The sequence below is a fragment of the Canis lupus genome, chromosome 4 (genome assembly GCF_011100685.1).
Source record: "Canis lupus familiaris isolate Mischka breed German Shepherd chromosome 4, alternate assembly UU_Cfam_GSD_1.0, whole genome shotgun sequence".
Classification (NCBI taxonomy): domain Eukaryota; kingdom Metazoa; phylum Chordata; class Mammalia; order Carnivora; family Canidae; genus Canis; species Canis lupus.
The window spans coordinates 25,669,646-25,697,271 of NC_049225.1; the positions used below are offsets into that span (position 1 = coordinate 25,669,646).

Sequence of the window (27,626 nt, forward strand, 5' to 3'; positions counted from 1 at the left end):
AGGCAAGAGGTAGTACAGGACTGACCTAGGGTTGTGTTGGTAGGAATGGAAACAGAGTTCCAGATATTATAGGCCTTATAGTTGGTAGAATTTGAAACCATCAGAGGCAAAGAGAAAGTGTCAAAGGAACTCTGAAAGTGAGACAGAATATATGATGATGATAGTAAATCAAAGTAGTAAAGGAAACTACCCTCCCAAAAATGTAAAGAGAGAACAGATCAGAAAATCAGTAACTGAATTCTAGAGAAAAATTGTCTTTAGGGAATTTAACCAATGAGAAAGACGATAAGCAACATTAAAATAAGAGAAGAAAGGGAAAGAAGTGATTGGGTGGCTCAGTTAAGCCCCTGATCTTGACTTCAGTTCAGGTCATGATCTCAAGGTCATGAGATTGAGCTCTGCATAGGTTCCGGCTCAGCCTGGAGTCTGCTGGAGATGCTCTTTCCCTCTCCTCCTGCCCCTCCCCCCACTATCTCTCTGTCTCTAAAATAAATTAAATCTTTTTTTAAAAAAGGAAGGGAAAGAGGATAGGTGACCAAAAAGTTGGGAGGAGAATTTCTAGGAGAGTGTAGAAAATTCAAACTCTGAAATATCAGTTAAGTCTCATTTCTCATCTATTAAATTATGCATTGAAATTGGGAAATCCAAACAAAAAGAATTTGAATGTACAGGAGTAAGTTGGGGGAAATTGTCCAAAGACCCAAAGGAGGTGAAATATTTACTCAAGAAATGAAGAAATTGGCAATGCAAAGATATTTGGAGAGATTGAAACTAACCCTCCGAAAGACTAGAAGGAAATGAGTACTCATTTTATTTTTTAAAATAATTATTACTAAACTTTACACTATGCAGAAATCCTTCTTTCCTCAAGAAAAGCAATTAAGTCCTATTCAAAAAAGTCAAGAGGAAAGGCTAAGATTAGTGAGAACACAGTCTCTGAAATGGATGTATATAGAAGCCAACTTGTAATACAATGTACAATAAGTCAAAATTGCTGTTAACAAAATCCCATGTTAGCCCAATCACTTTATAACATTCAGTGTAATAAAAATGCCAGTATTTTGTTACTAGCTCTGTGCTGTATTACCTTCAATTACCAATGTGTTGTTGATACCCAATGAAAACTCATCCTTTGTCATGGAGACTCCTAAACTCCACAGGCAAGCACTAAGATTGGATAATGTGTTCTTCCAGATTCTGACGAGAGGTAAAAAGATAGACATTTCTTGAATTCTAGTTTTTAGACTAAAATAATTGTCTCCCATTTCATTATCAGATGCAATATGAGCTTTTCAGAAATATTAATCTTTTTAAACCTATTTCTTTTTCATATAGCAAGGGTAGGTGAAATCACACTTTCCATCTAACATTTATTGAGTACCCTGCTACATTCTCTGTTGAGTGTTTTCTACCATTTTTCTGTGATTTTTTTTTTAATAGCCTGACTTGTGCACTTGGCTAATTTCTTTTTCATGCATATTGGATTTTTTTCTTTGACTTCTTTGTAGTTTTTGTTTTTTTCCTGAAGAGACCTTTGTTGATCATTACTTCCATGTTATCCTAGCTACTTCCCAATGGCCATTGTGAAATTTTAAGTTTGTTTATATGTTGGACTTCTTTCTAAAGCACACATAATTATTATCTGTCAGCTAGCAAGAAGGAAGGAAATGATACTGGTTATTGGTAATAATATTGCTTATTGGATATTTGAATGTGATGTTTTATATACATATCCATAGGTTAAAATTCAGACCTGAGGAGAAATTATGTTTTTCTTGTTTGGTTGGTTTTTTTCTACTAGAGAGAGGAGACTAGATGCTTTTTTGTTTTTACTATATTTTGTTATTAAATCACAATGTAGTCCTATAAATTCCTTTTTTTACTTAGTCTAGTAACATTTTGGACTATGAATATTAATATTCTGTCGTCTTCCTCAGCAGACAGGAGATCCAAGGAGTAGGGAAGTTTTTGTGATAGGTCCAAACCTAAGATCAAAACAACTAGAAACTGATGATCTCTGTATTCTTCTGACATATCTCACACCTTACCCTCACCACTTTGCTCACAGTAAGGTTCATAAAAACAACTCTGCCTGTCCAGTTGTCCAAATCTGTGTTTTATGTATTGTTTGCATTTTATTTTTACCTACTTTCTAAAAATTATTTTTTTACAACTTCCAAACTAGAATAAGTTGAGCCATTAGCATGATCCCAGGGAATGGGCTTTATAAGCAGTGGTATCACAACTTGACAGTTTGGGATTGGGAAGGATCATGCATGGAATATGGAAAATATAAAGGATATTGGTACACCTTTGAACTGAGAGAATCCTTAGGCAGTTAACAAGAATGCTAATCTCTCCCCACTGGAGATCTTCCTTTTGTCTAATGCTTAGCATGGGGTCCATAATGCCTTTCTTGTTGACCTGCATGTATATTTATCTAAGTTCTTAAGAATTGGTTATTTAGCTGACTTTTATTGTCCTTTTTTTTTTTAACATAGGTGCTTTGAGTTTTAGGTTGTTGGTTTTTTTTTCCCAGTGATTGAAAGAAATAAGACCTGTCAAAAGATGCACATTTTACTTATCTTAAGGCTAATAAGCTAGAGCCTACTCTCCATAGGGCCTTCAATTCTTCATTGGTAACTTAAGAAAAAAATACATAAATATCCTAATAGCATAACTCAGGGGTCAGCAAACTTTTTCTGTAGAAGTCCAGTTAGTATGGTCTCTGTTGAGCTAGTTAACTCCGCTGTGGTAATAAGCAGAGACAATCCTAGACAACATGTAAATGAATGAGCATTGCTGTGTTCCAGTAAAACTTTATTTATAAAAACAGGCAATGGGCTGAATTTGTCTTACAGGCTGTGGAACTTGGGCACAAAGTATTGATCATACATTATAATAGATCCCTCTATTGGGTGAAAGAGAGGATCAGGGAAAACATTTTTTAAAAAAAGGAAAGATGGGGATGCTCAGCAGTTGAGCACCTGCCTTCGTCCCAGGGCATGATCCTGGAGTCCTGGGATCGAGTCCCACATTGGGCTCCCTGCATGGAGCCTGCTTCTCCCTCTGCCTGTCTCTGCCTCTCTCTCTGTGTGTCTCTCATGAATAAATAAAATCTTTGAAAATTAAAAATAAAATCAATAAAAATAAAAATTAAAAAAGAAAGATGTTAATTACCTACCTGGAGCTTTCTAGTTGGTAATCTAAAAAAAGCAAGAGGGGTAGCCCCGGTGGCAGCGGTTTGGCGCCACCTGCAGCCCAGGGTGTGATCCTGGAGACCCTGGATCGAGTCCCACATCAGGCTCTCTGCATGGAGCCTGCTTCTCCCTCTGCCTGTGTCTCTGCCTCTCTCTCTCTGTGTCTCTATGAGTAAATAAATAAAGTCTTATATATATATATAGCAAGAAAATGACAATTATATAGGATATGTAAAGTAAAAATGGGTTTAGAACTAGAGTTATTCTTCAGAGGGCTTCAATTATAGATTACTGATAGAGTGTTTATGATTTAATGCAGCAGCTCCAAGTATAGGAACCATATCCTTTGTACAATAATATGCAAAAAGCAATGTATGAGATGCTTAGGATAAGTGATCAATCTGATTTGTCTTTGGCTTGGTCATAAACTGTTTTAACCAATAAATGGAGAACTGCAGATTTGTTAACGTGCCAGGATATTTTAAGATATGTACTTTAAGACGGATCCACATTGAACCTCTGCTGGACTAATGGAGTAAGCGAGACCAGATTTATCTTCTTCCTTAAATAACCAGACAAAATATATAAAACAACAGTCTCCAGACATTAGACAACAGGCAGCACAAGACAGTGATCCCTCAGAGAAGGTCAACAAATGAGAAAATCCTACAATTGCCATAGCATTCCATTTAGACAGAGTTTCTAGTCTACAATGTGAGAAGGGGCTCCCAAACCTAGAGGTCCAACTGAACTGAAAGAGTTAAGCACTGAAGGATGCCAAGATGGCTAGAATTTATAGCAAAGAGAGACGCCTGGGTGGCTCAGGAGTTGAGCCCCTGCCTTTGGCCCAGGGCGTGATCCTGGAGTCCTGGGATCGAGTCCCACATTGGGCTTTTTGTGGGGAGCCTGCTGCTTCTCTGCTTCTCTCTCTCTTTCTCACTGTCTATCCGAATAAATAAGTAAATAAAATCTTTTTAAAAAATTTACAGGAAAGAATTCCAGAAAAAAGTACAGAGATAAGGCACACACACTAAATATCTGCAGAGAGTTCCCTAGAGTCTTCAGCTGAATACTGATCAGGATATGTGTATGAGGAAAGTATACAAAGTGAAGGATGAAACATTGGAAAGAAGCAGAGAGATTATTCTCCCAAGTTCACACGGGCTGATAGCAGTTTCTGTCCCCACTAGCCAGAGTGGAGAAACTGCTAATGAATGGGTTATTTTATTGAGTAGTCAAAAAGATTATATCAATAGGGTACCAGGTTTGCTCTAGATTAAAGGCTGCTCTCATTTAACCTACCAAAGCTTAAAACTAAGCCTAGAAAGGATCAAACTATTTCCAAGTAACCTGAATTTCAGAATAAACCTCAAAAATGTGTAAAGTAGTAGAAAATATCCAGCACCCCAAAACGTAAAATTCATAATGTCTGGCATCCAGTCAAAATTATTGAGAGGCAAAGATGCTGGAAAATGCAACCCAAAATGAGGAAGAACATCAATCAATAGAAACAGGTTTAGAAATGGCACAGATGTTGGAATTATTTGACAAAGATTAACATTTTTAAATATATTCTGTATTTCAAGAAGATAAAGCATAAGCCTTAAGAAGAGACTATATACATATATACATATATATGTATGTATTTGTATGTATGTATAAAGATTGAACTTCCAGAGAGGAAGAATGCACTGGATGAAATAGACATTGCAGAAGAAAAAAATAGTAACTAGTGATCTATAGGACAGCATCAGAAGCTATTCAAAATTAAACACTGACAGAAAATAATAGTCTTTGAAAAAACAAACCATGCATGAATGAGCTGTGGGACAATATCAGGTGATCTGATATACATATTTGGAGTCTTGGGAAAGAGGAGAATGAATGAAAAAGTATTTGAAGTCATAAAGGTTGTAAATGTTCCAAATGTGATGAAAACTATAAACTCACAAATCCAAGAAACGCAACAAATTACAAGCAGAAAAAACATGGAGAAAACCATACCAAGAAACATCATAATGAAATTGCATGAAGTCAGTGATAAAATCTTAAAAGCAGCCAGGTTGATTTTTTTTAAGACACATTATATACAGAGAAACAAAGATTAGAATGACAGCAGTCTTAGCATCTGAAACAGTGCAAGCTAGACAGACCTTAGAGCACTGAAAGAAAAAAAAATTGACAACCCAGAGTTATATACCTAGCAAAAATATCTTAAAAAAAAAAAAAAGAAAAGAAAAGAAAGAAAACAAAGACTTTTGTTTTAGACATATAAAAGCTGAAATAGTTAATCAGTAGAAAACCAGTACAAACCATTTAGGAAGGCTCAGATCTAAGTGCTACCTATAACAATTACTGCTATATAGTCTTGGACATACATTAATTTCTCTGAACCTTCAGATATTTATCTGTGATATGAGAAACCTATTTTGAGGATTTTTATGAGGATCAAATGAGGTAAGGAAAATAATTTACATTTGTTGAGTGTTTCCTTTGCGCCAAGCATGTCTTGTCTCATTAAAAATGGAAATACAGTATCCAATAAGAGGCTCACTGGTCTGAGATTTTTCTTATGCTATCATCTCTCCTCTTCAGTAACTGAAAAACATGGGTTATTCTAGAATTTACCCAAATAGCTAGTCAATCAAATTTTGTTGAAGTACTTTTCCTAACTTTGTTTTCCTTTAGTTACCACCATTAAATATGCTTTAAGGTGGGAATGAACAACTTTCTTTGCTATAATAGACTCATCAGCTAATAAATCACTTTGTGAAAGGGTTAGGTATGTCCTAAGCTAAACCTAATTTTTTTCGCTTGTGTTTTGACTGCTAATGTTTTTTTTTTTCAGTCATGTTTATTGAGGTATAATTTATATACTGTCTATGTAACTTTTATTATAAACCTATTGGATAGGGGCCATGAATGTCTTTATAGCTTATACTTTGCCCCACTGAGTTTTTGGCACTCCATAAATGTTAAATAATATTTCTATTCAGCATTCTGCAGACAGGAAGCATATGGTAATAAATGTCAGAGCACAGGTTGAAAATCCCCCCAAAGTTGTGTTATATTTCTTGGAAAAGCCAGTACAGAAATTTTTGTGAATAAAACTTATTTTAAAAAGCAGTTCCCAAGCACATATTTTACTTAATGATTTTTCTCTACCCTTCTTTTACTTTATTTTCAAATTACTTTTCCTCTTCAAAACTAGTATATTAAAAATAGTATAATTTTAATGGAGTGCTGTAAATATATATAAATGATTTTTTAGATAACATAAAGAAAAGGTAATTCTTAGTCTGAAGGACAGCATGAGGAAATATTTAAAAGCTTAAGCAACATAAGTCTTTATGATATATTGTATGAAAAGAAATAAACAGCAGGTAGTTTTTTATTAAATATCAGCATGACTTATAAGTGTATCACTGCTACAGTTGTTGCAGACCTTATAATAGTATTAGACTTTGACTCAAAAATATTTTTCTCACCTGAGGATCTGGCACTACTTAAATATCATACTCTATTCTCAGTAAGGTAATCATTGCTTCAGAATAATGAAAGACAGGGATGCCTGGGTGACTCAGCAATTGGGCATCTGCCTTCGGCTTGAGGTGTGATCCTGGAGACCCAGGATTAAGTCCCACATCGGGCTTCTTGCATGGAGCTTGCTTCTCCCTCTGCCTATGTCTCTGCCTCTCTCTTTCTGTCCTCATGAATAAATAAATAAATAAAACCCTTTAAAAAAAAAAAGGATAATAAAAGACATTGTAAATTGAAACTAAACCTGATGCCAAAAAACAAATCTTATGTGAAAAATAGTATATCCCAGTTATCTGTGTAGAAGAAATGGTTAACCATAATCAGTTATGCAAAACCATTTTGAAAGTATGTATCTTTGCTCACCCTAAGATTGATGTGTTGACCACACTTTGATTTGATTTCTGTAAGGATTTTTGTTTTTATTTTTTGTTTTTAAGATTTATTTATTCATGAGAGACACACAGAGAGAGAGGCAGAGACATAGCGGTTAAGCCTACTTCTCCCTCTGCCTATGTCTCTGCCTTTCTCTTTCTGTGTCTCTCATGAATAAATAATTAAAATCTTAAAAAAGAAAAAAAAAGAACACTGCACCCTTAGTGTAGGTCTTCTGAGTCTAAACACTGTACTCTTTTTATTTTTTTTAAGATTTCCTTTTTTTTTTAAGTAATATCTACACCCAATGTGGGGCTCAAACTCACACCCCAAGATCAAGAACCACAGGTTCCACTGACTAAGCCAGCCAGGTGCCCCCACCCCTGTACTCTTTCCATTTGGCCCACTGACCAGTACTATCTTAAGGCCATTCGAAGAGATCATTATGCATCTAAATATGTATACAAATATGTGAATTTTATTTATAGAAAGACAGATAACATTCTTAGGCTCTCACCTACACCATACCATTTAGGATTTACAGCATTGTTTCAAATATTATGGAATCAAAGTCTAATACCATTGTGAAGTCTGCAATATCTATCATAGTGACACACATCTAGGTTGATAGTATCTGTTAGCCTAAACTATACGTAGGAGAATGCAGAGATAACATGTTGAATGGAGAGATAACAAAGTAAAAACATAACTGGTTTGGTGGCTCCATTTACCCTTGGCTTTTCCCAAATCTCTGAACTCCTGTGACTTGAGTAAGAACCATCAGCATCCCCCTCCTCTCCTCTTGGAATTTTCTTCTTCTCCCGTGCTTTGGAGCAACCAAGTAGTTTATTTGGGATGAATGGTAGACATCTGTAGACAGTCAGAAGTTACCTTTCTTTGGTCCTGAGTTGGATTTTCTCCTTTTTTGTTTCATTCCATGAAGTTTCAACCTATACCAGGACCCCTCATATCTGAGATCAAAAATAGTGGTAACATTAGCAAGCAGGTAATGGTTCTAGCTGGGTTCAGTGACTTCAGGTACAGAGCAGGAAGTGCAAGGGCAAGGGCAAAAGAGAGGTAAATTTTGTTTTTAAAGCCATTTGCTAACTTCTCAAAATAACTTCATGATATGTTTAATAGGACCATAGAAAACTATCTTTCTTAACAGAAGCTAAATAATAGTTCCTACAACTAAAAAGTAAATTTCACAAAGTCAGAGGGTACAAGGTCAATATACAGAAATCATCTGTATTTCCATATAACTAGTAAAAAACAATTGGAATTAAAATAAGAATATGGACAACTTATGATTTTAGTTTAATATTGTTTATAGATCATTCTACTTTATAAATTAAAACTGCAGTATTATCAGACAAACTGCAAAAACAAAACCCAGCTTTCTCTTCAATTGAATATAAAGGAAATAGCTCTTTGATAAACACAAACATGCACCCAAGTTTCTCCTTCCTTTCTGTATAGTCTGAGGATTGTGCTTTCTAATAGTGGCTTGCTAATCCCTTTAAATAGCTCGTAATCTAAGTATTCCATAGTTTTCATTAACCATGAATTTCAGCTTCTTTTTTTTTTTAAACCTTAAAACCCATATTTGGTGGTTGTTTCACTAGCACTCTTTTAGCCTGGCCGATGAAGCAGCAAGCCTACTGCAAATCCTAAATAGATGAGAGTCTGAGACTTTAATTATATGTCATTTTATTCACAACACTCGATTCCAGGAAGGAAAAAATGACTTTGCTGTTGTAAAAGACATATTATGTGAGTATCATTCATTGTAAACCAAAAATGATACTGTATTAGAGCACAGCCAACAATGGGAACTAATTCTGAAAATGTGACCTGTCTAGGAAACTGAATAATAGTGAAAGTTATCAAAATGGAAAGAAGTGTTAATGTGAAATCCAGCCTTCTCAGAAATACTCTTTCCTGGCCTGTTTGGTTTTGCTTTTGTTGCTTGTCATGCATGAATGAAAGTGCTACACTCTCAGGGGAGCAGGAAAGCCTCTGTCGGTTGTTTATTTCCTTAATCCCTCCTCCTTTGTGATTTTTGATGTCAGATCTAAAATGGAAAGCCTGTAAATATAATGATTATCACATGGATAATCACCTGCATTAGGAACCGCCCTGCTTCTCTATTCTAACCCTAGCTGTTCTCCACACGTCACATCCACTCTGCGGTTGGATTTTAACCTGACTGCTTCATTAGATTTGTGAACTCAGTACGTGGCGCCCTGGGGCAGCACAGATGGGGACGTGCTTGTTTTCTTTTCTCACTTTTACTGCAAAGACACACTAAAAAGTCCTTTTCAATTTAGTATTATCAGTTCACTTGGAATTAACCCTGATATTTGGAACCTGCCTTACTCTTCTGCCAGCCGTCTATACCCCTTTTTGCTTCCCTACTTTCAGACCTAATGCCTTTTCTTTCTGTCCCTCCATGCAGTGAATCTGAGGACTAAAATTCTGATTAAAATTCTTACTAGGTCAAACTGTCCCCCTATGTTGTTGTGTTATTTGTTTTGCTGGGAGGGAAAAATAAATGTTGTTTCATCATTGTATCTACAAACACCTTCAGATCAGAGGTTAGCTGTGGGAAAGTCTACAGTGATGTGAGCCAGCTGCCTTCTCTAATGGAGTGACTGGGGGCACCAGCTCAAGATCAAAAGAAGGTGAGAGGAAGTCAGGAGATAAGATCTTAGCTTTTCAATGATAGGGCACAGCTCTGCAAACCTGTATGAGGGGGGGCGCTAAGATAAAAAAATTGAGTTGACTTTTCTTCAGCATGTCCTTCCTCAATCAGAAATATATTGGTGCTTCAAATAGTTTACAGATGTGCAAGTGTCCTAGGGCCTGGTTTCCTTAAAGAATAATGATCTGACATTTATATATGTGTCTTCTTGCAATTAGTCCGTTCCACTGTACCATAACACATCAAAGTTAATTGCTTCTTATATCTGTGTGAGCATAACTGGAACTTAAAAAAGCATTTTAACTACTGTATGTTGAATTTTGAGTTTTTATGTCTTATTGTGAGTTTTCATCATACAGATTCTTCATATTAATTTTGTCTTATAGTTCTCTGGGCTTCTTTCTTGCCTCTGATGAAGCTCTATATAAATAAGCTAGCAGAGCTTTTCAGTTATCTTTTTTTAAAGGATTTTATTTATTTATTTATTATTTATTTATTTATTTATTTATTTATTTGAGAGAGAGAGAGACAGCGTGCATGAGCATGGGGGATGGGAGCAAAGAGAAGCAGACTCTCCACCAAGCAGGAAGCCCGACATGGGGCTGGATCCCAGGACTCTGACATCATGACCCGAGCCAAAGGCAGACACTCAACCGACTGAGCCTTCTAGGCACCCCATCAGTTTTCTTTCTGATATAAGAATTAGCTTGATCAATTCTTGGGTTGGACAGCTTGGGAAAATATTACATTGATATCTTTTGAGACTTACCCTTTTCCTTAAAATCCAGGCCAGCAAGTATTATTGATTATATGGTGTACGAAGTTCTATTATAAGTAAATTGTCAAAGAGGCCAACGTTGGGCAGCCCGGGTGGCTCAGCAGTTTAGCGCCACCTTCAGCCCAAGGTGTGATCCTGGAGACCCAGGATGGAGTCCCATGTCAGGCTCCCTGCATGGAGCCTGCTTCTCCCTCTGCCAGTGTCTCTGCCTCTCTCTGTGTGTCTCTCATGAATAAATAAAATCTTAAAAAAAAAAAAAAAGCCAACCTTGCATACACCAATTGTTAAGATCATAACTCCGTTTTTCATTAATCTATATCACCAAGGCTAACTCTGTCAACGTTTGCTAGTGAACAGCCTAAGGAATTGTACTTTCAACTTATCTCTTTCTGTTAACTTCAGGGTTTAGCTGTAATCATCCATTTTGACTTTTTCAAGCCCTCTTACAAGGGGTCTTTAAATCTATATGTCATTAATATATCGGACCATAAGCACATACATACTTCTTTCCCCAGTGTTTTCCTTAACACGTAGATAGTACCCAAATTTGTGCTGGAGACACTGACTTACTTTCTGCCTTACATGGTTTGGTGCAGCAGTCGTTTCAGTTGAGTTGGATCTGCTCACTACTCAGGCTCAAATCCCATCCTTCTATTAATATCTCTTGGCAAAGATAATTTTGGAGGAATGTAAGTTAAGATGTAGAGGCTCTTGACAGTTGTCTGCAGTATTTTTTTTTTTCATTTTCGAGAGGGAAGTTTAGTTGAAAAGTATTATTGCTTCTATTTTCTGTATCAGTCCTAAAATTAAAATATATGCAGAAAGTACAAAAAGGGAAAGGATCTGGTTACACAGATGTGTTTTTTATCATTTGATAGTCTGTTTTAAGAGCATTAGTAGATATGGTAATGTTCATCAGATTGTGCCCTTAAGATATTTAGGAACCTAGGAAAACATTGTGAATTTAAAGTTTTTAACTAGGAGTGCCTGGGCAGCTCAGTTGTTTAAGAGTCTGACTCTTAATTTCAAGTCAGGTCATGATCTCAGGGTCATGAGATCCAGCCCCATGTCAGGTTCCACACGGTGGAGTCTGCTTGAGATTCTCTCTCCCTCTGCCCTTCCCTGCTCTCACACACACACACACTCTCTATCTCTAAAATAAATAGATAAAATCTTTTAAAAACAAAATAAAAATTAAAATGTTAACTATTCTTTAATGTTCATCTTCTGTTACCCTGTCATCTGTATAAAAGAGAAATTGGGGAGGAGGAAGATCATGTGCTATAAAAGTTTTCAAACAAAAAATTAAAAAAAAAAAGTTTTCACACAGAGAAAATACTAAATGCATCTAGATTTTTTTTTTTTTTTAGGAAAACATCCCCCAAATCTGACTATGTAATTCTGAACAACCTCAGTGAGAAAGAAAAAAATGGGAGAATAGCAAATATCCCAAAAAGTGGCACAATTTTTAGCTCCATGAAACACTTAGGTTGGAAAAAAAAGCAACAAAATACAAATTTAAAATGTGCATCAAATAATAAAGACAATGCTAACAGGCAAATGATATGACAATATCTTGAAAATTTCAGTGATAAAATACATCTAGATTTAATAGTTGGTAACATTTTGCTATTTTTACTTCACTTTAATTTTTTAAGTATTCTAAAGTAAATTACATTATCATGCCATTTTATCCCTAAATACTTCAGAAGAAGCTTCTAAAATTAAGAACATTTACCTTATCAAATTACTAATTCCTAATGTTATCTCAATCCTGTTTCTTAATCAAATTTATCTGATTGTCCCAAAATGATATCTTTCTTAGATGGTTTGTTAAAAACAGGATTCAGTTAAGGTCTGTACATTGCTCTTCGTCATTTTTCCCTTCCTCAAGTTATCATGACATTGATTTATTGAAGAGACCAAGCTGTTTGTCCTGTAGAATGTCCTACTTTATGGATTTGTCCATTTATTTTCTCATTGTACCTTTTAACTTGTTCTCCTATCCTCTATATTTTCTGTAGACTGCCAGCTATTGAATTAAAGTTTTGATTAATTAATGTTAAAAATGTGGTCAGAAAACTTTATAGATGGTGTGTGTCCTTTATATTGTATCATAATGGAAGGCACAGAATATTTGGTGATTCCAGTATTAATGATGAAAACTGATAGATCGATCACTGGGTTATAGGTGATGACAGCTTGATCCTTCCATTATAAAGTTATACTTTGCTCCTCGTGACCGGCATATAATCTCTGATATTTTGATTCCATGAAATACCCAGCTTCCCATCATCCTTTCACCTAATAAATTTAGCATCCATTGATGATCCTTGCCTGAATAAATTTCATTAGGGATTGCAAAATGGTGATTTTCTGACTCTGTACATTTATTAGCAGACATTCTTCTCTGCAGAAGAGCTTTCTGAAAGGTATTGTTTCAATTAAAAACACAACCACCAGTATGTTCCTTAGGTTTCAAATGATTGTCTTTCTTTGCTGAGGTCAAAACACCTGAACTCACTGTGACAGCTACAGTAAAAACATGCACTACATCTTCTTTATTCCAACTTGTGAAGTGTGTTGACATTATGCTGCCTTTTTTTTCATGCCAAGGGAAAAAAATCTTTTTTAGTGTAAGAATAAAAATTGAACTATGTGGGTATATTGAGATAATTGTGTAAAAAGAAGACTGTTTGAATGAGTTTCAAAATGGATTATTTCTTCATTACCTAGCACTTTATAATTAACTGTTCTTTTTTTTTTATTTCAGGAAGCTGCCACTTTTGCTAGAGAGCAAGGCTTTGAGGTGAGTTAACCCACAATTGCACACTAAACAGATCCTAAAGGTTTTTTCTAGCTGATAATGAAGTTCTTTTGGACAGTGATTGATGTGCTATTATACTCTCAGAGCCTCGCAGCAGTTGCCATGGAAACTTGGCAGTCGTCATGGTTTCTTTGTTCTGCCAGCACAGTGTTATGACGCACTCTGCTAGGTCTGCACCCAACATCGCCTACAGATGTTATTTATTGAATTTTGAAAAGCCTCTTGGGAAGCCAAGAGGTTGGGCACGGTTTCAAGCTGCCTCTGCAGATATGGGGCCTGTCAGTTTGTTCAGTTAAAAAGCTACCTCATTAGCTGTATTACATTTCATAAGGATTCACTGCTAAAGCAGTGGTGGAGCAAAACTAAATAGTGAAATATAATGTCATTTAAATAATTTCACCCCTACCACATGTAGATTATCATTATGCAAATTAATTTCCAAAAGGTTGTACTTAACAGTTGTTATGAACTGATTAATCTAAATCCTGCTCATATAAACTTACTATTTTAATCTTTTTTTTTCATCTCCATCTCTCTCCCTTTTTTTTTTTTTTTTTTTTTTGGATAGCATGAAACATATATAAACCTTCTGAAACCAAATATCAATAATTGGCTTTAGTTTCCAAGACCTAATTCTGTTTTCCTAGTGGAAGTATTAGTTGTCAAGATTCAAAACTCCATGTGGTTGTTGTTGGCAAAATTAGGACAACAGACAAGACCATGATTTTATCTACGTAGTATCCATCTTCTAGTTGATTGTTAGAAAACACTGACTCTAATCTGAGCCCAGGTAACTGACACAGAATTCACAAACTGAGTTTATAAGTTTTATAAGCATCATATTTATTGAGGCAGAACTATGGAGAATGCTGTGTTCTGTACAGCAACTTGCAATGTTGCATGGTAGTAATTTTTAAAAATTAAACTGAGTAGAGCTGGAATATAGAAATTCTTTCTTTATTTACATGCTCAGTATTGTCTACCATCTAGAGAATCTGTGAGCATTGATTAGATATATCAGTAAGCTAACTTTGAACTCTTTAGAGAAAAGTGTTGTATGAATTTGTGATGGAACTATTATTTAAATGTACTAAAGACAGATTCATTATCGAGCAACAAAGTAATACATGTGCATGTTACCCATGTCATAGGACTTGACAACCAGATATAAAGCTTCCTCTTCTTGGAGGAAGACAATAGCTTGTGTTATAAGTATTCTATGAAAAAAGCTAGATCCTATGAAAAAACCATATCAGGCAGGAAAGCTTGCCTCAAAATACTTGATTATTAGAACTATGATAGCTTCTTGGGAGTTTTCTTTTTGGTTTTAATATATTCTTATAAATACAGGGTTGAGTCACATGTAGAAAGAATAAAGATTTCCAAGTATTTTTTTTATCTAATTTAAGTTTCACTTTGTAATTTCCCAAACTGGCAATTGGTATTCACAAGTAGATATACTCAGGGTAATATTCAATTTAAACATTAAATGTTTGATCATGAAAATATAAGTAAATGTTTTCAGTCATGTCTTAAAATTTCACTAATGTTAAGTTTTAATATTAACAATTGATATTCTCTTTTGTTACATCAATATTTTCCATAGATAAAAGCTAGTAAAATGTAAATTTATAGCTTGTTTTCAGTGTTACCATTAAAAAAACGTATTTTAGTTCTAGAAAATAACTGGTTTTGTATATGCTTAGAAATATAACATGTTGGGATCCCTGGGTGGCGCAGCGGTTTGGTGCCTGCCTTTGGCCCAGGGCGTGATCCTGGAGACCCAGGATCGAATCCCACGTCGGGCTCCTGGTGCATGGAGCCTGCTTCTCCCTCTGCCTAGGTCTCTGCCTTTCTCTCTCTCTCTCTCTGTGACTATCATAAATAAAATAAAATAAAATAATTTAAAAAAAAAAAAAAAAAAAAAAGAAATATAACATGTTGCATAACAAATGATCATGATTCTGTAGTACCTGCAGATAATAATTTTTAAATAGTTTATTAAACCTAGTTCTAACTTTTATTGCCCACTTGAGCTACATGCTTTGAATATGCTTGGTTTAAATTCAGTCTTAGCAACAAACTACTTTTTCTATTTTCTACTAAGTGGCACCATATTAACCTATCCATTAGTTCTTATTTACTGATTCTAGATTTTTTTTAACCATAAATCTGCCATAATTGATTACAGCATATAAACAAAGTGATGATATTTATAATAGTATGTCTTATTACATTCTAACATAGCAAAACTACTCTTGGTGATGCTGACAGTGATATGTTAGATTAGGTAAAGCATACCATGTCTTGATGTGTCCCTTCGTGAATTCCCTAAAATACTACAAGCATTGAAGTATATATAAGAGCCGTGAGTAGAATATTTTTATTAATCCATATATGGAATGTTATCTAGAGGAATTCAATTATTTTAAAAGGTCATTAACGTTTCCTTAGCCCATTAGACAGTAATAGGAAAGCCTAAGTTTAAATTTGGTGTTTTTAAATAATCAAACAAGAATAAATCACTTTATCTTGATGGTTTAATACCTATAGAAATGTGTTAATGCTCTCAGATCTGTGACAAACTAGACAAAATCTGCATTTTATCCCTCTCAACCTTAATTTTGCCTCTAAATTGGGGCATGAATGAGGAAAGAAATGAGAAGATTAAAAAGAAAGGTGAGCATTTTTTTTCTTTCCACCAGCTCTGCTGTCCTACCCTCATTTTCTATTATAAATCCCAATCAGTTCCCAAAGCCACTGAGTATTGCCACTAGTGATATGTCTGTTAACAGACCAGTCCAAATGCCTCTAAAAATACCAGTGTTTATTCATCAGGAAATATCTTCAGTGGCATTGTTTATGATATTCTGGTTAGCTTCTCTGCAAATTTTAGATAATCTTTCTTTTAAAAAAATCTTTAATCTTTAAAATGAATTGGGCAATTTTCAGTAAGAAGAGGCAGCTTAGGAGGGCACTGGAGAATGAGATAAAAACTGGAGCTAGGCAGAGCACAAAGCAGGAGAGGATATATATATATATATATATATATATATATATATATATATATTAGGAAATTGCATAGTGCCTGATTTAAATGACAGACCTGCTAAGAATTTAAAATGACAATTCTTGAGGTAAAAAGTTTCATGAGGCCTTTTATTATTCTGTAAAATCAGTTCAGACTGCAGTGTGTTTTTAAATCAACTTTATCTTGAACTGAACCGATTAAAGGTTTGTATTTTTAGAACCTAAATAAAAATAAGGTTACTTAAAAATGTTTCATTATGAAACCTTTTAAAAAGCTGTATTGAAAATTGATTTATTAAATAAAGAAAATATCTCCGTAAACCTAAATATAATATACTTTGTATATTCTTTGTGCAATGGACTCTGCCAAATGATGAAGATAATTCAAACCTTCTCTACTGGGTCATTTATTCAGTTTTACTCCAAGCAACGAATTTTAATTTTATTTTAGATCTCTAAGATATATTACTTCTGACCATCGAGGAAACAAAGCAGTCCTTTTCCCAACTTTCCCCCACAGCCCCTGACTCTAACCAGAGGATCCTGGACTTGAAATCTTTCTCTGACCATTGATGACTCTATCATCTCATACCACTGAGACAGGAAAGTATTGAATTGTGCTATCCAGTATGGCATCCATTAGCCACATACGACTATTTAAATTCAAATTAATTAAAATTAAATAAAATTTAAAACTCAGTTCCTAAATCTCAGTGGGCACATTTCAAGTGTACTTTGTAGTCTATGTAGCTAGGGACTACCATATTGGACTATGCATATATAGAACATATCCATCATCACAAAAATTCCATTGATCAACACTGGATAGAAAGTCCACAGAGTATTCAGGAGATATTGATTCCCAAAGTAGTCTCTGAGATTTTTCTAAGGTTCTTGTGTTCCTCACAAATACAAAGAATACAATGAATGATCACACAGAGTTTCTGGAAATAAGACACTATGTTAGGTCCTGCTGGCTAAGAGAATACAATGCTGCTTTTCTAGGTGACCGAGTCCCAAAAGAAGACCGTTTTTTTTAAAAGAGTAGGTTAACAGAAAGAGAAAGGTCATCTTTTAGCTCTCTTCATTTAATCATTTATTCATTCAGTAAATATTTACTAAGCACTAACTCTGTACCTGACACTTTGATAGACCCTGAAACAAGACAGAAATGACCAGAAAATATACTGTGAAAGAGAATGTGGGAGAGGTTTCTATGTTTTAAATACAATAGTCATGGAATGACTCTCTGAGGAAAGTAAAACTTGAAAAATATGGATATCTAGCATTGACAGAAAAAAGCAAAACAAACAACAGGGAAACAAATTTCAAACAGAGAAAACAAGAGTACACAGGCCCCCAAAGGAGAAAGAGCGTAATGTACTGTGAACTCCAAGAACTGACAAAAGGCCAATGTGACTGGAATGAAGTAAGTGAGGAGGAGGTGGTAGGAGATAAGACTGGGGACTGACACGTCATGTGAACACCATAATTATTACAGGAGTTTCTATTTGGAAAACAAAAGAATGTGATATGGTTAAGTGAGGCAATGTGTGGGAACACCACAATTGGTATTCCATAGGAATAGGTAGATTATTAACATTTGTATCATCAGCTTGTTAAAAATGGAATGAAGAGAGTGTATTCTTTAATTTGGAAGACAATGCTAAATTTAAGGTGTGTGATCACCAGTGACAATAAAAGCATAATTTAACATTTATAAAATGCTTCACAGTTGATAAAACCTTTCCAACATATCATTAATGCATTTAATACTCACACAAACCTTTTGGGAGTTAGCATGTTATGCCTTATCAGTTCAACAGATAAAAAATAGGCTCCATGACTTGTTCAAGGTCACACATAGCTAATACATCTGGAGCCAGAACCAGAGCCAGCTCTTTAAGTCTCGTACTCTTTATAAACTACACTTATTTCTTTCTCACATCCTAACATATTGGAGGAGGAGATTTGATTTCCAAATGACCTTGGAAATGAGAAATATCTTGGAAGTCAAAAATTGAGAATCACTAGGGTAATATGCAAGCCAGAATAATTAAGGGGGGCGGGGAGCAAACCTAAATACAAGATCAGCAATGATTTGTGCATGTGGCAGAAAAATTATTTCAGTTCAACATGCTATAGTTTTGTGATAACAGAAAGCACACTGCCGGAATTCAAAAAAGCAGTACAATCTGCAGATAGCATGGAATATCCGTTAAGAGTGTAATTTCTGGAGTCAGACTCTGTGGGTGCTAGCCCTGCCTGGCACTAGCACTTAGTATCTTTATGATGTTAGGAAGCTTCTTAACCTCTCTGTGACTCAGTTTATTCACCTACAGAATAAGGATATGGTATCCACCTATAGAAATTAAGTTTAGTGAGTACTTTAGAGTTACATACATGGCTCATAGCTAAATTGTATGAGCTTTCTTCTACTCCTCCCCCCTTTTCCTTTCTCTCCTCCCTTATTAGATATCATAATTGAATTCCCAATACACAAAACTCTTGAGGCCCTTTTTAGAGATTTGGGGGCAACCTCAGGATATAACAGTTTTGGAGAGTATTAAAATGATGGTCATTAGAGGAAAGAAATTAATATTTATTAACTATTTAGCATGTGCTAAATATTGCATTAAGCTCTTTCACTTACCTTCTCTTCTTTCTTCACAACAATTATGTTCAACTTTTTATTTTGAAATAATTTTACACTAAGAAAATTAGCAAAAATAGTACACTCAGCCTTCCCTAATGTAACATTTTACACAAATAAAGGTATAATTATCCAAACAAAGAAGTAAGCATTAGTATGATACCAGTAACTAAACTACAGTTTTTATTCTGATTTCACCAATTTCTCCTTAATTTCCTTTTTCTGATCCAGAATCTAATCCAGGAAAACAAATTGCATTTATCTGTTATGTCTCCTTAGTTTCTTCCTATCTGTGACAGTTTCTCATTCTTTCCTTGTTCATGATCTTGATCCAGTACTTGTCAGGGCATCTGGGTGGTTTAGTCAGTTATGCATCTGCCTTCGACTAGTGTTGTGAGTCAAGCCCTGCATTGGACTCCCTGCTCTGCAGGGAGCCTGCTTCTCCCTCTCCAGCTCCCTCTGTTTGAAATAAATAAATAAATATTTTTTAAAAAAAAGAATATTTGTCAATCATTTTATAGGATGCCCCTCAATTTGACTTTTTCAGATATTTTCTGTTATTTAAGTTGAGGTTATGCATTTTTGCCAGAAATACCACATAAGTGATTTGCTCTTCTAGTGTATCGTATCAGGGACATAGATGACATCCCATGCCTTAATGTTGATGATGTTAACTTTCATCACTGGGTTAAGATGGTGTATGCCAGCTTATTTTTTGTAATATTATTGCTTTCTTATTGTATTTAATAAATATCTTGGGGGTGATATTTGAGGACTATGCAAATATCTCATTTCACCTACTAATCTGTAATGAGAAGTATCTTAGAGGAGATACTTTGAGACTATGCAAATATCCGGATTCTCTTCCAACTTTTGCCCACTAATTTTGGCATATTTCTTTCCCAATGTCATTTTTTCAAAATATTTATTTGAGAGAGAGAGCGCGCACGGAAGGGAGAGAGTCTTTAAAGCAGACTCCGCTCAGAGCATGGAGCCTGAGGCAGGGCTCAATCCCATGACCCTGAGATCACAACCTGAGCTGAAACTAAGAAAAAAAAAAAAAAGAAACTAAGAGTTAGACACTCAAATGACTGTGCCCCCAGGCATCCCCAAATGTCTTTCAACATAATTATTTTCTTAGTTTTGTAGATAAGGAAATGGACCCTCACAGAGGTTTATTTACCTCCTCAAATAGCAGAAATCCAGGTGTGTCACACTCTCAAGTCTCCTGTAATTTCATAATTCTGTTAAGTGTTAGCCCAAGTATAAGGAAGAAGAGTCTACAGAGAGATGGAGGTAGCAGCAGAACTAGAAATATGTAACTTTGAGAAGACAATGTGGAGGTTTTAAGATTCCATACTAGATGGGGATCAACTATTGAGGCCAAAGCAATGGCTTCTCAAAGACATAGTAAGAAATTTAAATTTGGTGTTCACTGACAGTGATCCCCGAGTGACAAAGGAGTTTTGTATGAACGTGGATATGGATACAACTAGAATAAAGCTTAACCATTCTGAAAAGATTTGTGTTTTATATTTGGGAAGTTTATTTCAATCTTGAATTGCCATTTTTGTAAGATTTCATTTGAGAGATAAGATAGGTTTCTTTGAGGGATGCCTCAGGGGCTCAGCAGTTTAGCACCTGCCTTCAGTCTAGGGCATAATCCTGGAGTCTTGGGATTGAGTCCTGCATCGGGCTCCCTGCATGGAGCCTGCTTCTCCAGGCTGTGTCTCTGCCTCTCTCTCTCTCTCTCTCTCTCTCTCTCTCTCTCTCTGTGTGTCTCAGGAATAAATAAATGATCTTTAAAAAAAAAAAAAGAAGAAGAAGAAAGTTTTCTTTGATTAGATTACCAAAGCTCCCATTAAAAAATATATCTTTCCACTGGCTTGGTAAAAGACAACCATGAATTTTCATTCTTAAATAATTCCTTATAACACATTGAAGAAAGATCTCTATTTTAAAAATATCCACTACATGCAATGGTATTCTGTTCCCAAGTTGATAAAATGAAACTATGTGTTTCTGGGCTTTACCCCTTTATCTTTATTAAATAGGAACTGTACTCAATCATAAGCAAAATGCTGACAGATGTGAAACTTAAGTGTGGTAAGGAAATTGGGAAAATATATGTCAGTCATTTTAATTTAATATATATGTTTATTTGAGAGAATGAAAATATCATCATTATGTGACTTCTTTTAATTTTAATTTTCTTTTTTTGGGGGTGGGGGGGTCCTTTCAGCTGTTACTAGTCATTTCTAATAGTTTTTCCCTAAAGAATTTCTTTTCTCATATTATCAGGCTTAGTTTTGTTCTAAAATGAACAACACAAAGTGAAATACTCAGCATGTTTGAAAGGTCAGCAGCATTGTCTTACCACACATGGCTATTCTTTTCAGAAACTACGGTTGTCTAGAATCATCATGTTAGGTATAGTAGAAGCTTAGCTTCATTTATCATCTGGAATTTCTTAAGTATGTAGTGAACAAACAGCATACAAATATTTCACTAAAGATTTTCATACCTTTAAAAATATCATAGTTTCTGATGTTCTTTGTAACCATTATGATTTGTCTACCTCTGTTCTAATTAAACATCTTGATACCACTCAGATATATTTCTCCTCTGGTATGTGTTACTCTCTCCATAACTCTTTAAAACTACACAGTGATAGACTACCAGTAAAGCCCAAACTATGGATGGATTAGAGGCCCACTGAATTCAGACTTGGATTTTTAAATTATCTAAAATAGTTGAAAAGATGATTCTAAAAACCCTACTGATAATAGCTCAAGAATTAGATTTCAAGTCGGAACATTTATGATGTAAACTTCATGTTCTATATGATCTGACAAGTAGTATCAAGTTCCTAGAATTAGTTTGGATTTTTTTTTACCTTTAATCTTTTTTTTTTTAAGATTTTATTTACTTATTCATGAGAGACACAGAGAAAGAGGCAGAGGGAGACACAGGCAGAGGGAGACACAGGCAGAGGGAGAAGCAGGCTCCCCACAGGGAGCCCAATGTGGGACTCAATCCCAGGACTCCAGGATCACGCCCTGAACCAAAGGCAGATGCTCAATCACTGAGCTACCCAGGCGTCCCTACCTTTATCTTTTTTATTTTTTTTTCCTTTATCTTTTTTAATAAATAAAGTCTGTAGGAAACAGCATCTCTTTCTCTCATTTTAGAACTTGGAAAAATTTGGCAGTTTAGTAACATTATTTCCATTGTCAGCATAATTCTCTAAACCTCTAAAATAATTAAGTATTCCTTTTTTTTTTTATAAATCTCTCTTTAATTAGAAATTGAAAGTTGGCTATTTGCTGATAATAAGAAATTATTGTTAATTTTTTTTTAAATACAGTAGTTATGCGGTTATGTGTAAGTCATTACCTTTCAGGGGTACATAATAAAACATTCACAAATAATATTATATTGTATCTGGGATTTGTTTCAAAATAATATGAAAGGCAAGTGGGTGAGACCGTAGATGAAATAAAATTTATCATAAATTTAAAATTGTTGCAACTTGATGGTGGTCTCTTGGAGGCTATTGCACTATTTATTTTTACATATGGTTAAAATTTTTAAATAATAACTTATAATAGGGGGTGCATATTTCTCATATTTTGAACATGACAAGCTAAATCCTTAATCTAAGTTTTGCTTTTTTGTACTAGTTATGAAAACTTTTCCCTCCTCTCTATTAATAGACTGAAGACATTAAAGAGATAGCCAGAAAGACACAAGCTCTGCCAAAGGTGAACCAGAAGAGGCAACGAATCGTGATTTTCACCCAAGGGAGAGAAGATACTATAATGGCTACAGGTACATGTGGAAATTGTATGCAAGCACAGTATAATGAAGATTAGTCATTTATAACAGAATTCTATACTCTCTTATAATTTATTTGAAAATAACACACCTTTCTTTTTTTTAACCACCTCCATGCATTTTGCTTACCCCATTACCACCCCTGTGTCTGGCAACCACCAATCTATTCTCTGTATTTATGAGTTCAGTTTTGTTTTGTTTGTTTTAGATTCCACATACAAGTAAGATCGTACAATATTTGTCTTTCTCTCTCTGAATGATTTAACTTGGCATAATGCCCTCGGGGTTCATCCATATTGTTTAAATGGCAGGATTGTCTTCTCTTTTTATGTCTGAATAGTGTGTGTGTGTGTGTGTGTGTGTGTGTGTGTGTGTTTCACATTTTCTTCATTCATCCGTCAGTGGACTATTGTCTTAGCTATTATAAATAATGCTGCAATGAGCATGGGGGTATAGATATATTTTTGAGTTAGCATATTTGTTCCTTTCAGATAAACACCCAGAAATCATATGGTAGTTCTAAAATGAATATGAAGGAAAGTTTTCTTAAATATATAAGCCTGAGGGGTGCCTGAGTGGCCCAGTCAAACATCTACCTTCAGCTCAAGTCGTGATCCCTGGGTCCTGGGATCAAACCGTGCATCAGGCTCCCTGCTTCTCCCTTTCTCCCTGCCTGTACGCGCTCGCTCTCTCTCTCTCTCTCTCTCTCTCTCTCCCTCTTTCAGTCTTTCTCTCAAGTAAATAAAATCTTTAAAATGTATGTGTGTACACACACACACACACACACACACACACATACATATATTCCTGGAAAGGGTCAAAGAAAAGATTATTGTCAAATTTTGGAGAGAAGAAACCCTAGAATTCATTTATTCCAACTTTCTTACTTTAGAATTGTCAAAAGCAACATTCACAGACTTACTTAAGAAAATATCTATTTCAGGGATCCCTGGGTGGCGCAGCGGTTTGGCGCCTGCCTTTGGCCCGGGGCACGATCCTGGAGACCCGGGATCGAATCCCACGTCGGGCTCCCGGTGCATGGAGCCTGCTTCTCCTCTGCCTGTGTCTCTGCCTCTCTCTCTCTCTGTGACTATCATAAATAAATAAAAGTTAAAAAAAAAAAAAATTAAAAAAAAAAAGAAAATATCTATTTCATATTAATTCCCTGAGTGACAAATAGTGGAGTTATAGATGAAATGAGATTCATCATGAGTTAATAATTGTAGAAGCTGGTGATGGGTATATGAGGAGTGGTCATTATGTTATTACCTCCACTTGTATATATGTTTAAAATTTTCTATGATCAAAATTATAAAAAAAATAAATAAATAAAAGTAAAAAATAATTTCCAATCAAGAATCAGATATAGGGATGACTGAGTGGCTTAGTCAGTTGAGTGTCCACCTCTTCGTTTCAGCTTAGGTCATGATCATGGGATCCAGCCCCACATTGGGCTCCATGTTCAGCGGGGAGTCTGCTTAAGATTCTCTACCTCTACCTCTGCCCCTCTTCCCACCCATGCTTGCTCACTCTTTCTCTCTCTCTAAAATAAATAAATCTTTTTTTTTTAAAGAAATAAAAGAATCAAGAGATACTAAGTGATTTTCCCAAGATATATTGATATGTTTGCTCAGCCTTGAATTCTAGGAGGGAATTAAAGAAAGGAGGGCAATCCAATTGTATTAGCAAAGAGGATCATATAAGCAAAGGCATCAAGTACCATGTAATCTTTTATTACTGTGACAGAAAAAGCCACGCTGTTAATTTGTGCAAGAGAGAAAAGAAATGTCATGAAAAGACATCCCTGCATTGATAATAACTATCTGGATTGCTGTCTTCATATAGGATGTGGCCTGTTCCTGTCTTAGCAATGAATACTGTTTAGAAAAGTGAAAAACATGCAGACTTCTTATCTTACAGGAACTGTAGTACTGCCTTCAGATTCATAAATGCTCTTTGGTTGCTCTTTATAGAGACATTTATTTTAAGGCTTTACATATTCCAGATATACATATTGTACAAGTGTCTTCTTCATCGTGAATTTGCACAATTTCCCCAAAGTTGAAATCTTTAAAATTAGCCCCCCGCCTCCTGTGATTCAATTTCTTTGTCAACTCATTTTGTTCTTTATTAAATCTATTAAACCATTCTTAGGAATACTTACTAGCAGGAATTTATTTGAGGAGAGACATTGGCTAATCTTTTCTCTTCCTACTATATGAAAATGAACTTAAATTATAGGATGCACTATATCTGCAATGCATGATAAATACAAGATGGATAGAGAATCTGTTCAGTGGTGTCAGCTACAAAAGCAAACATGATAAATGTTAATGCAGTTTTGAGCCCTGGGATAAGCTATTCAGTGCACAAGCATAGCTGAATCTCTTTGCTGTGTTGTTATTCATGGCAGCCAAATAAATGTCAATAATAAAAGAGAATTAAAGATTTTCATTTCCCAGAGGCAATCCTCTAATACGGCTTGATCTTTCATTTCATTTGTAATTCGTTCTCATGTCAGGATGCAATCATTCGCCAGGCTCTGGGTGTCATGTTAAGTCATTTAATAATGATTAAGAACATAAAAATGCTTGGCCTGTGGGGCAATTCACAGAAGAGATGCCAATTTGTTATTGTTTTTCCTCCTTTGCTCTTGAATATGGATCAGCTTTTTCCCACCTCCTAGCATTAAAATACTAATGGAAGATGGGGAGGGAAAGTGTCCCTTAATTTACCATAAGTGACATTCCAGAATGGCACAAGGCAGTGCTAACACACTTTTTAAAACACTAATTAGGAATCGTTGTTCCTTAAACCTCACACTGTAGAGTATTTTTAAATGATCATTGCTAAGTTTGTGGCATTTAGCAATAATGTAACAAAATCAGTTTTCTTGGTATTTAATGCTAGAGACCTTTCTCCTTTTGAGATTTTGCGTCTATAAACCACTTTCTGTTATTTTATACATGTAGTTCTTTGAATCCCTCTTTACTAAACTGTGGATCTGAAGTCTTTAACACTTATTTTTTTGGTTGGCTCTATTTCAGTTGTGTATCCACTTTGTATATCCATCTAGCCCAGAGGTTTTGTCACATATCAACCATTGTCTCATTGCTTGCAAGCTAATTGAGTTCCAAGCTTTTTTGGGGGTGGGGGTGGAAGGTGGCAAGGAGTGCTGGAAAGTAGTAAGAGTAAGAAGCCAGAAATGACAGGCACGAAAAAAAAATATGATTTTGTATATTTTGATCCTTTTTAATAAATGTTGAATGAACCTATTAGGTAGCATGGGAGTCAGGTCAAGGAAATCATTCTTGTGTCTATAAATATAGAAAAACTTAGACTAAAGATTTGTATTACCTACTGGACAGCAACTACTAATGAGGTCTTCATGTATTAACACCTTATTATATTAACAATTACAAAAATAAATATTTTATATACATGCATATGTACATACATCCACATAATATAGATATATGTCTTTACAGAAAGTTTACATTTCTCCAACTTTCTGTACAAAACATGTCCCTAAAAATTGGAAAAAGCAATAAGATTTTTATTCTAAGTTGAAAATAATGCATTTCACACTTTGGCTCTTATGTGACACAATGAAATAGGTCCATTGAAGAATAAATTGTAGACTTTTCTGAATACTTTGAGAATTCTTTCTGGGCTGTTTGAATTGTAATTTTGCCCAAAAGGAGAAAATAGACTAGGTCAGAGGTTTTCAACTGGAAGATAGGGGCTGCCATGTCAGACAGAATCACCTAGTAGACTTTTGATAAATATAGCCCTGCCTTCATAGAAGTATGTTTACTTCAACCTGATACATCCCTGTGAAGAGGACTAGAGTATACATCCTCGAAAAGATAGATGAGAAATATGGGATGTAGAATCTGGGGGAAGGGCAGTGTAGGGTTGTGTATTTGTTGAAAAGGTAAAATAGCAATGCTGTCTATCTGCCATCTCACTTTGAGAACCACTGGATTAGGTGATTTGATGTTGCCTCAAGTTTATGCTTTTGTGGGATGATAGAAACAAAACTTTTTAGCAACTAAGTGTCTAGTACTTCAATAAGTCAAGTCTTGGTGAGTGCTTCTCTCTTTTGATAAATTACAAAGTATCATGTACTCATCTAGTATTACCAGCAATCTATGTTTATCATTTTAAATAATCATTGCATTTGATTGCTTATAATTTAAGATAGTCACATCATAGTGCCCTTGTCATTTCCTTATAAGTAAATGGGGTTATTGAAGTTACTTGTCTTCATGTTCCTGAGACCTAAAAGAAACTTGTCACTCCATTTGCTAGTTAAGTTTTCATGTTCTTTAATAATACTCAGTGCTGCACATTACTCTATAAGAAAAGGTCAATGTGCTTTGCAATCTAGTAGACATAAAGTACAGAAAATTTGGAATAGGAAATGCAACTCTAAAGGAAAACAACTTCAGCAGCTGGAAGAATAATGTCAGCACATCATCACAACTCCTACTCCTACAATATATTGTTATAAGTCATTTTGAAAATGTTATTATACTATAGCCAAAGTAATTTTAAATGATGATCTTGTTGGCATAGTTTGGTGATGGTGTGGATAGAACAAATTAAGTAGCATTCTTTCAAAATGTCTGTGTATGACATTCATAGAAAAAAGTTCTTTGGATTTTTGAAGTATTTATTTC

At 35.0% G+C, this 27,626-nt stretch overlaps 1 protein-coding gene across 9 annotated transcripts in view; it reads left to right on the top strand.

Annotated features, from left to right (window-relative positions):
- ADK (adenosine kinase) overlaps positions 1-27,626 on the top strand; it is a 508,004-nt gene that overhangs the window by 396,906 nt on the left and 83,472 nt on the right. For all 9 annotated transcript variants that reach the window (XM_038534415.1, XM_038534413.1, XM_038534418.1 and 6 more), the window contains 2 exons: positions 13,368-13,403; positions 22,821-22,935. In XM_038534415.1, coding sequence (XP_038390343.1) covers positions 13,368-13,403; positions 22,821-22,935 — 151 coding nt within the window. The remainder of the gene's footprint in view (positions 1-13,367; positions 13,404-22,820; positions 22,936-27,626) is intronic.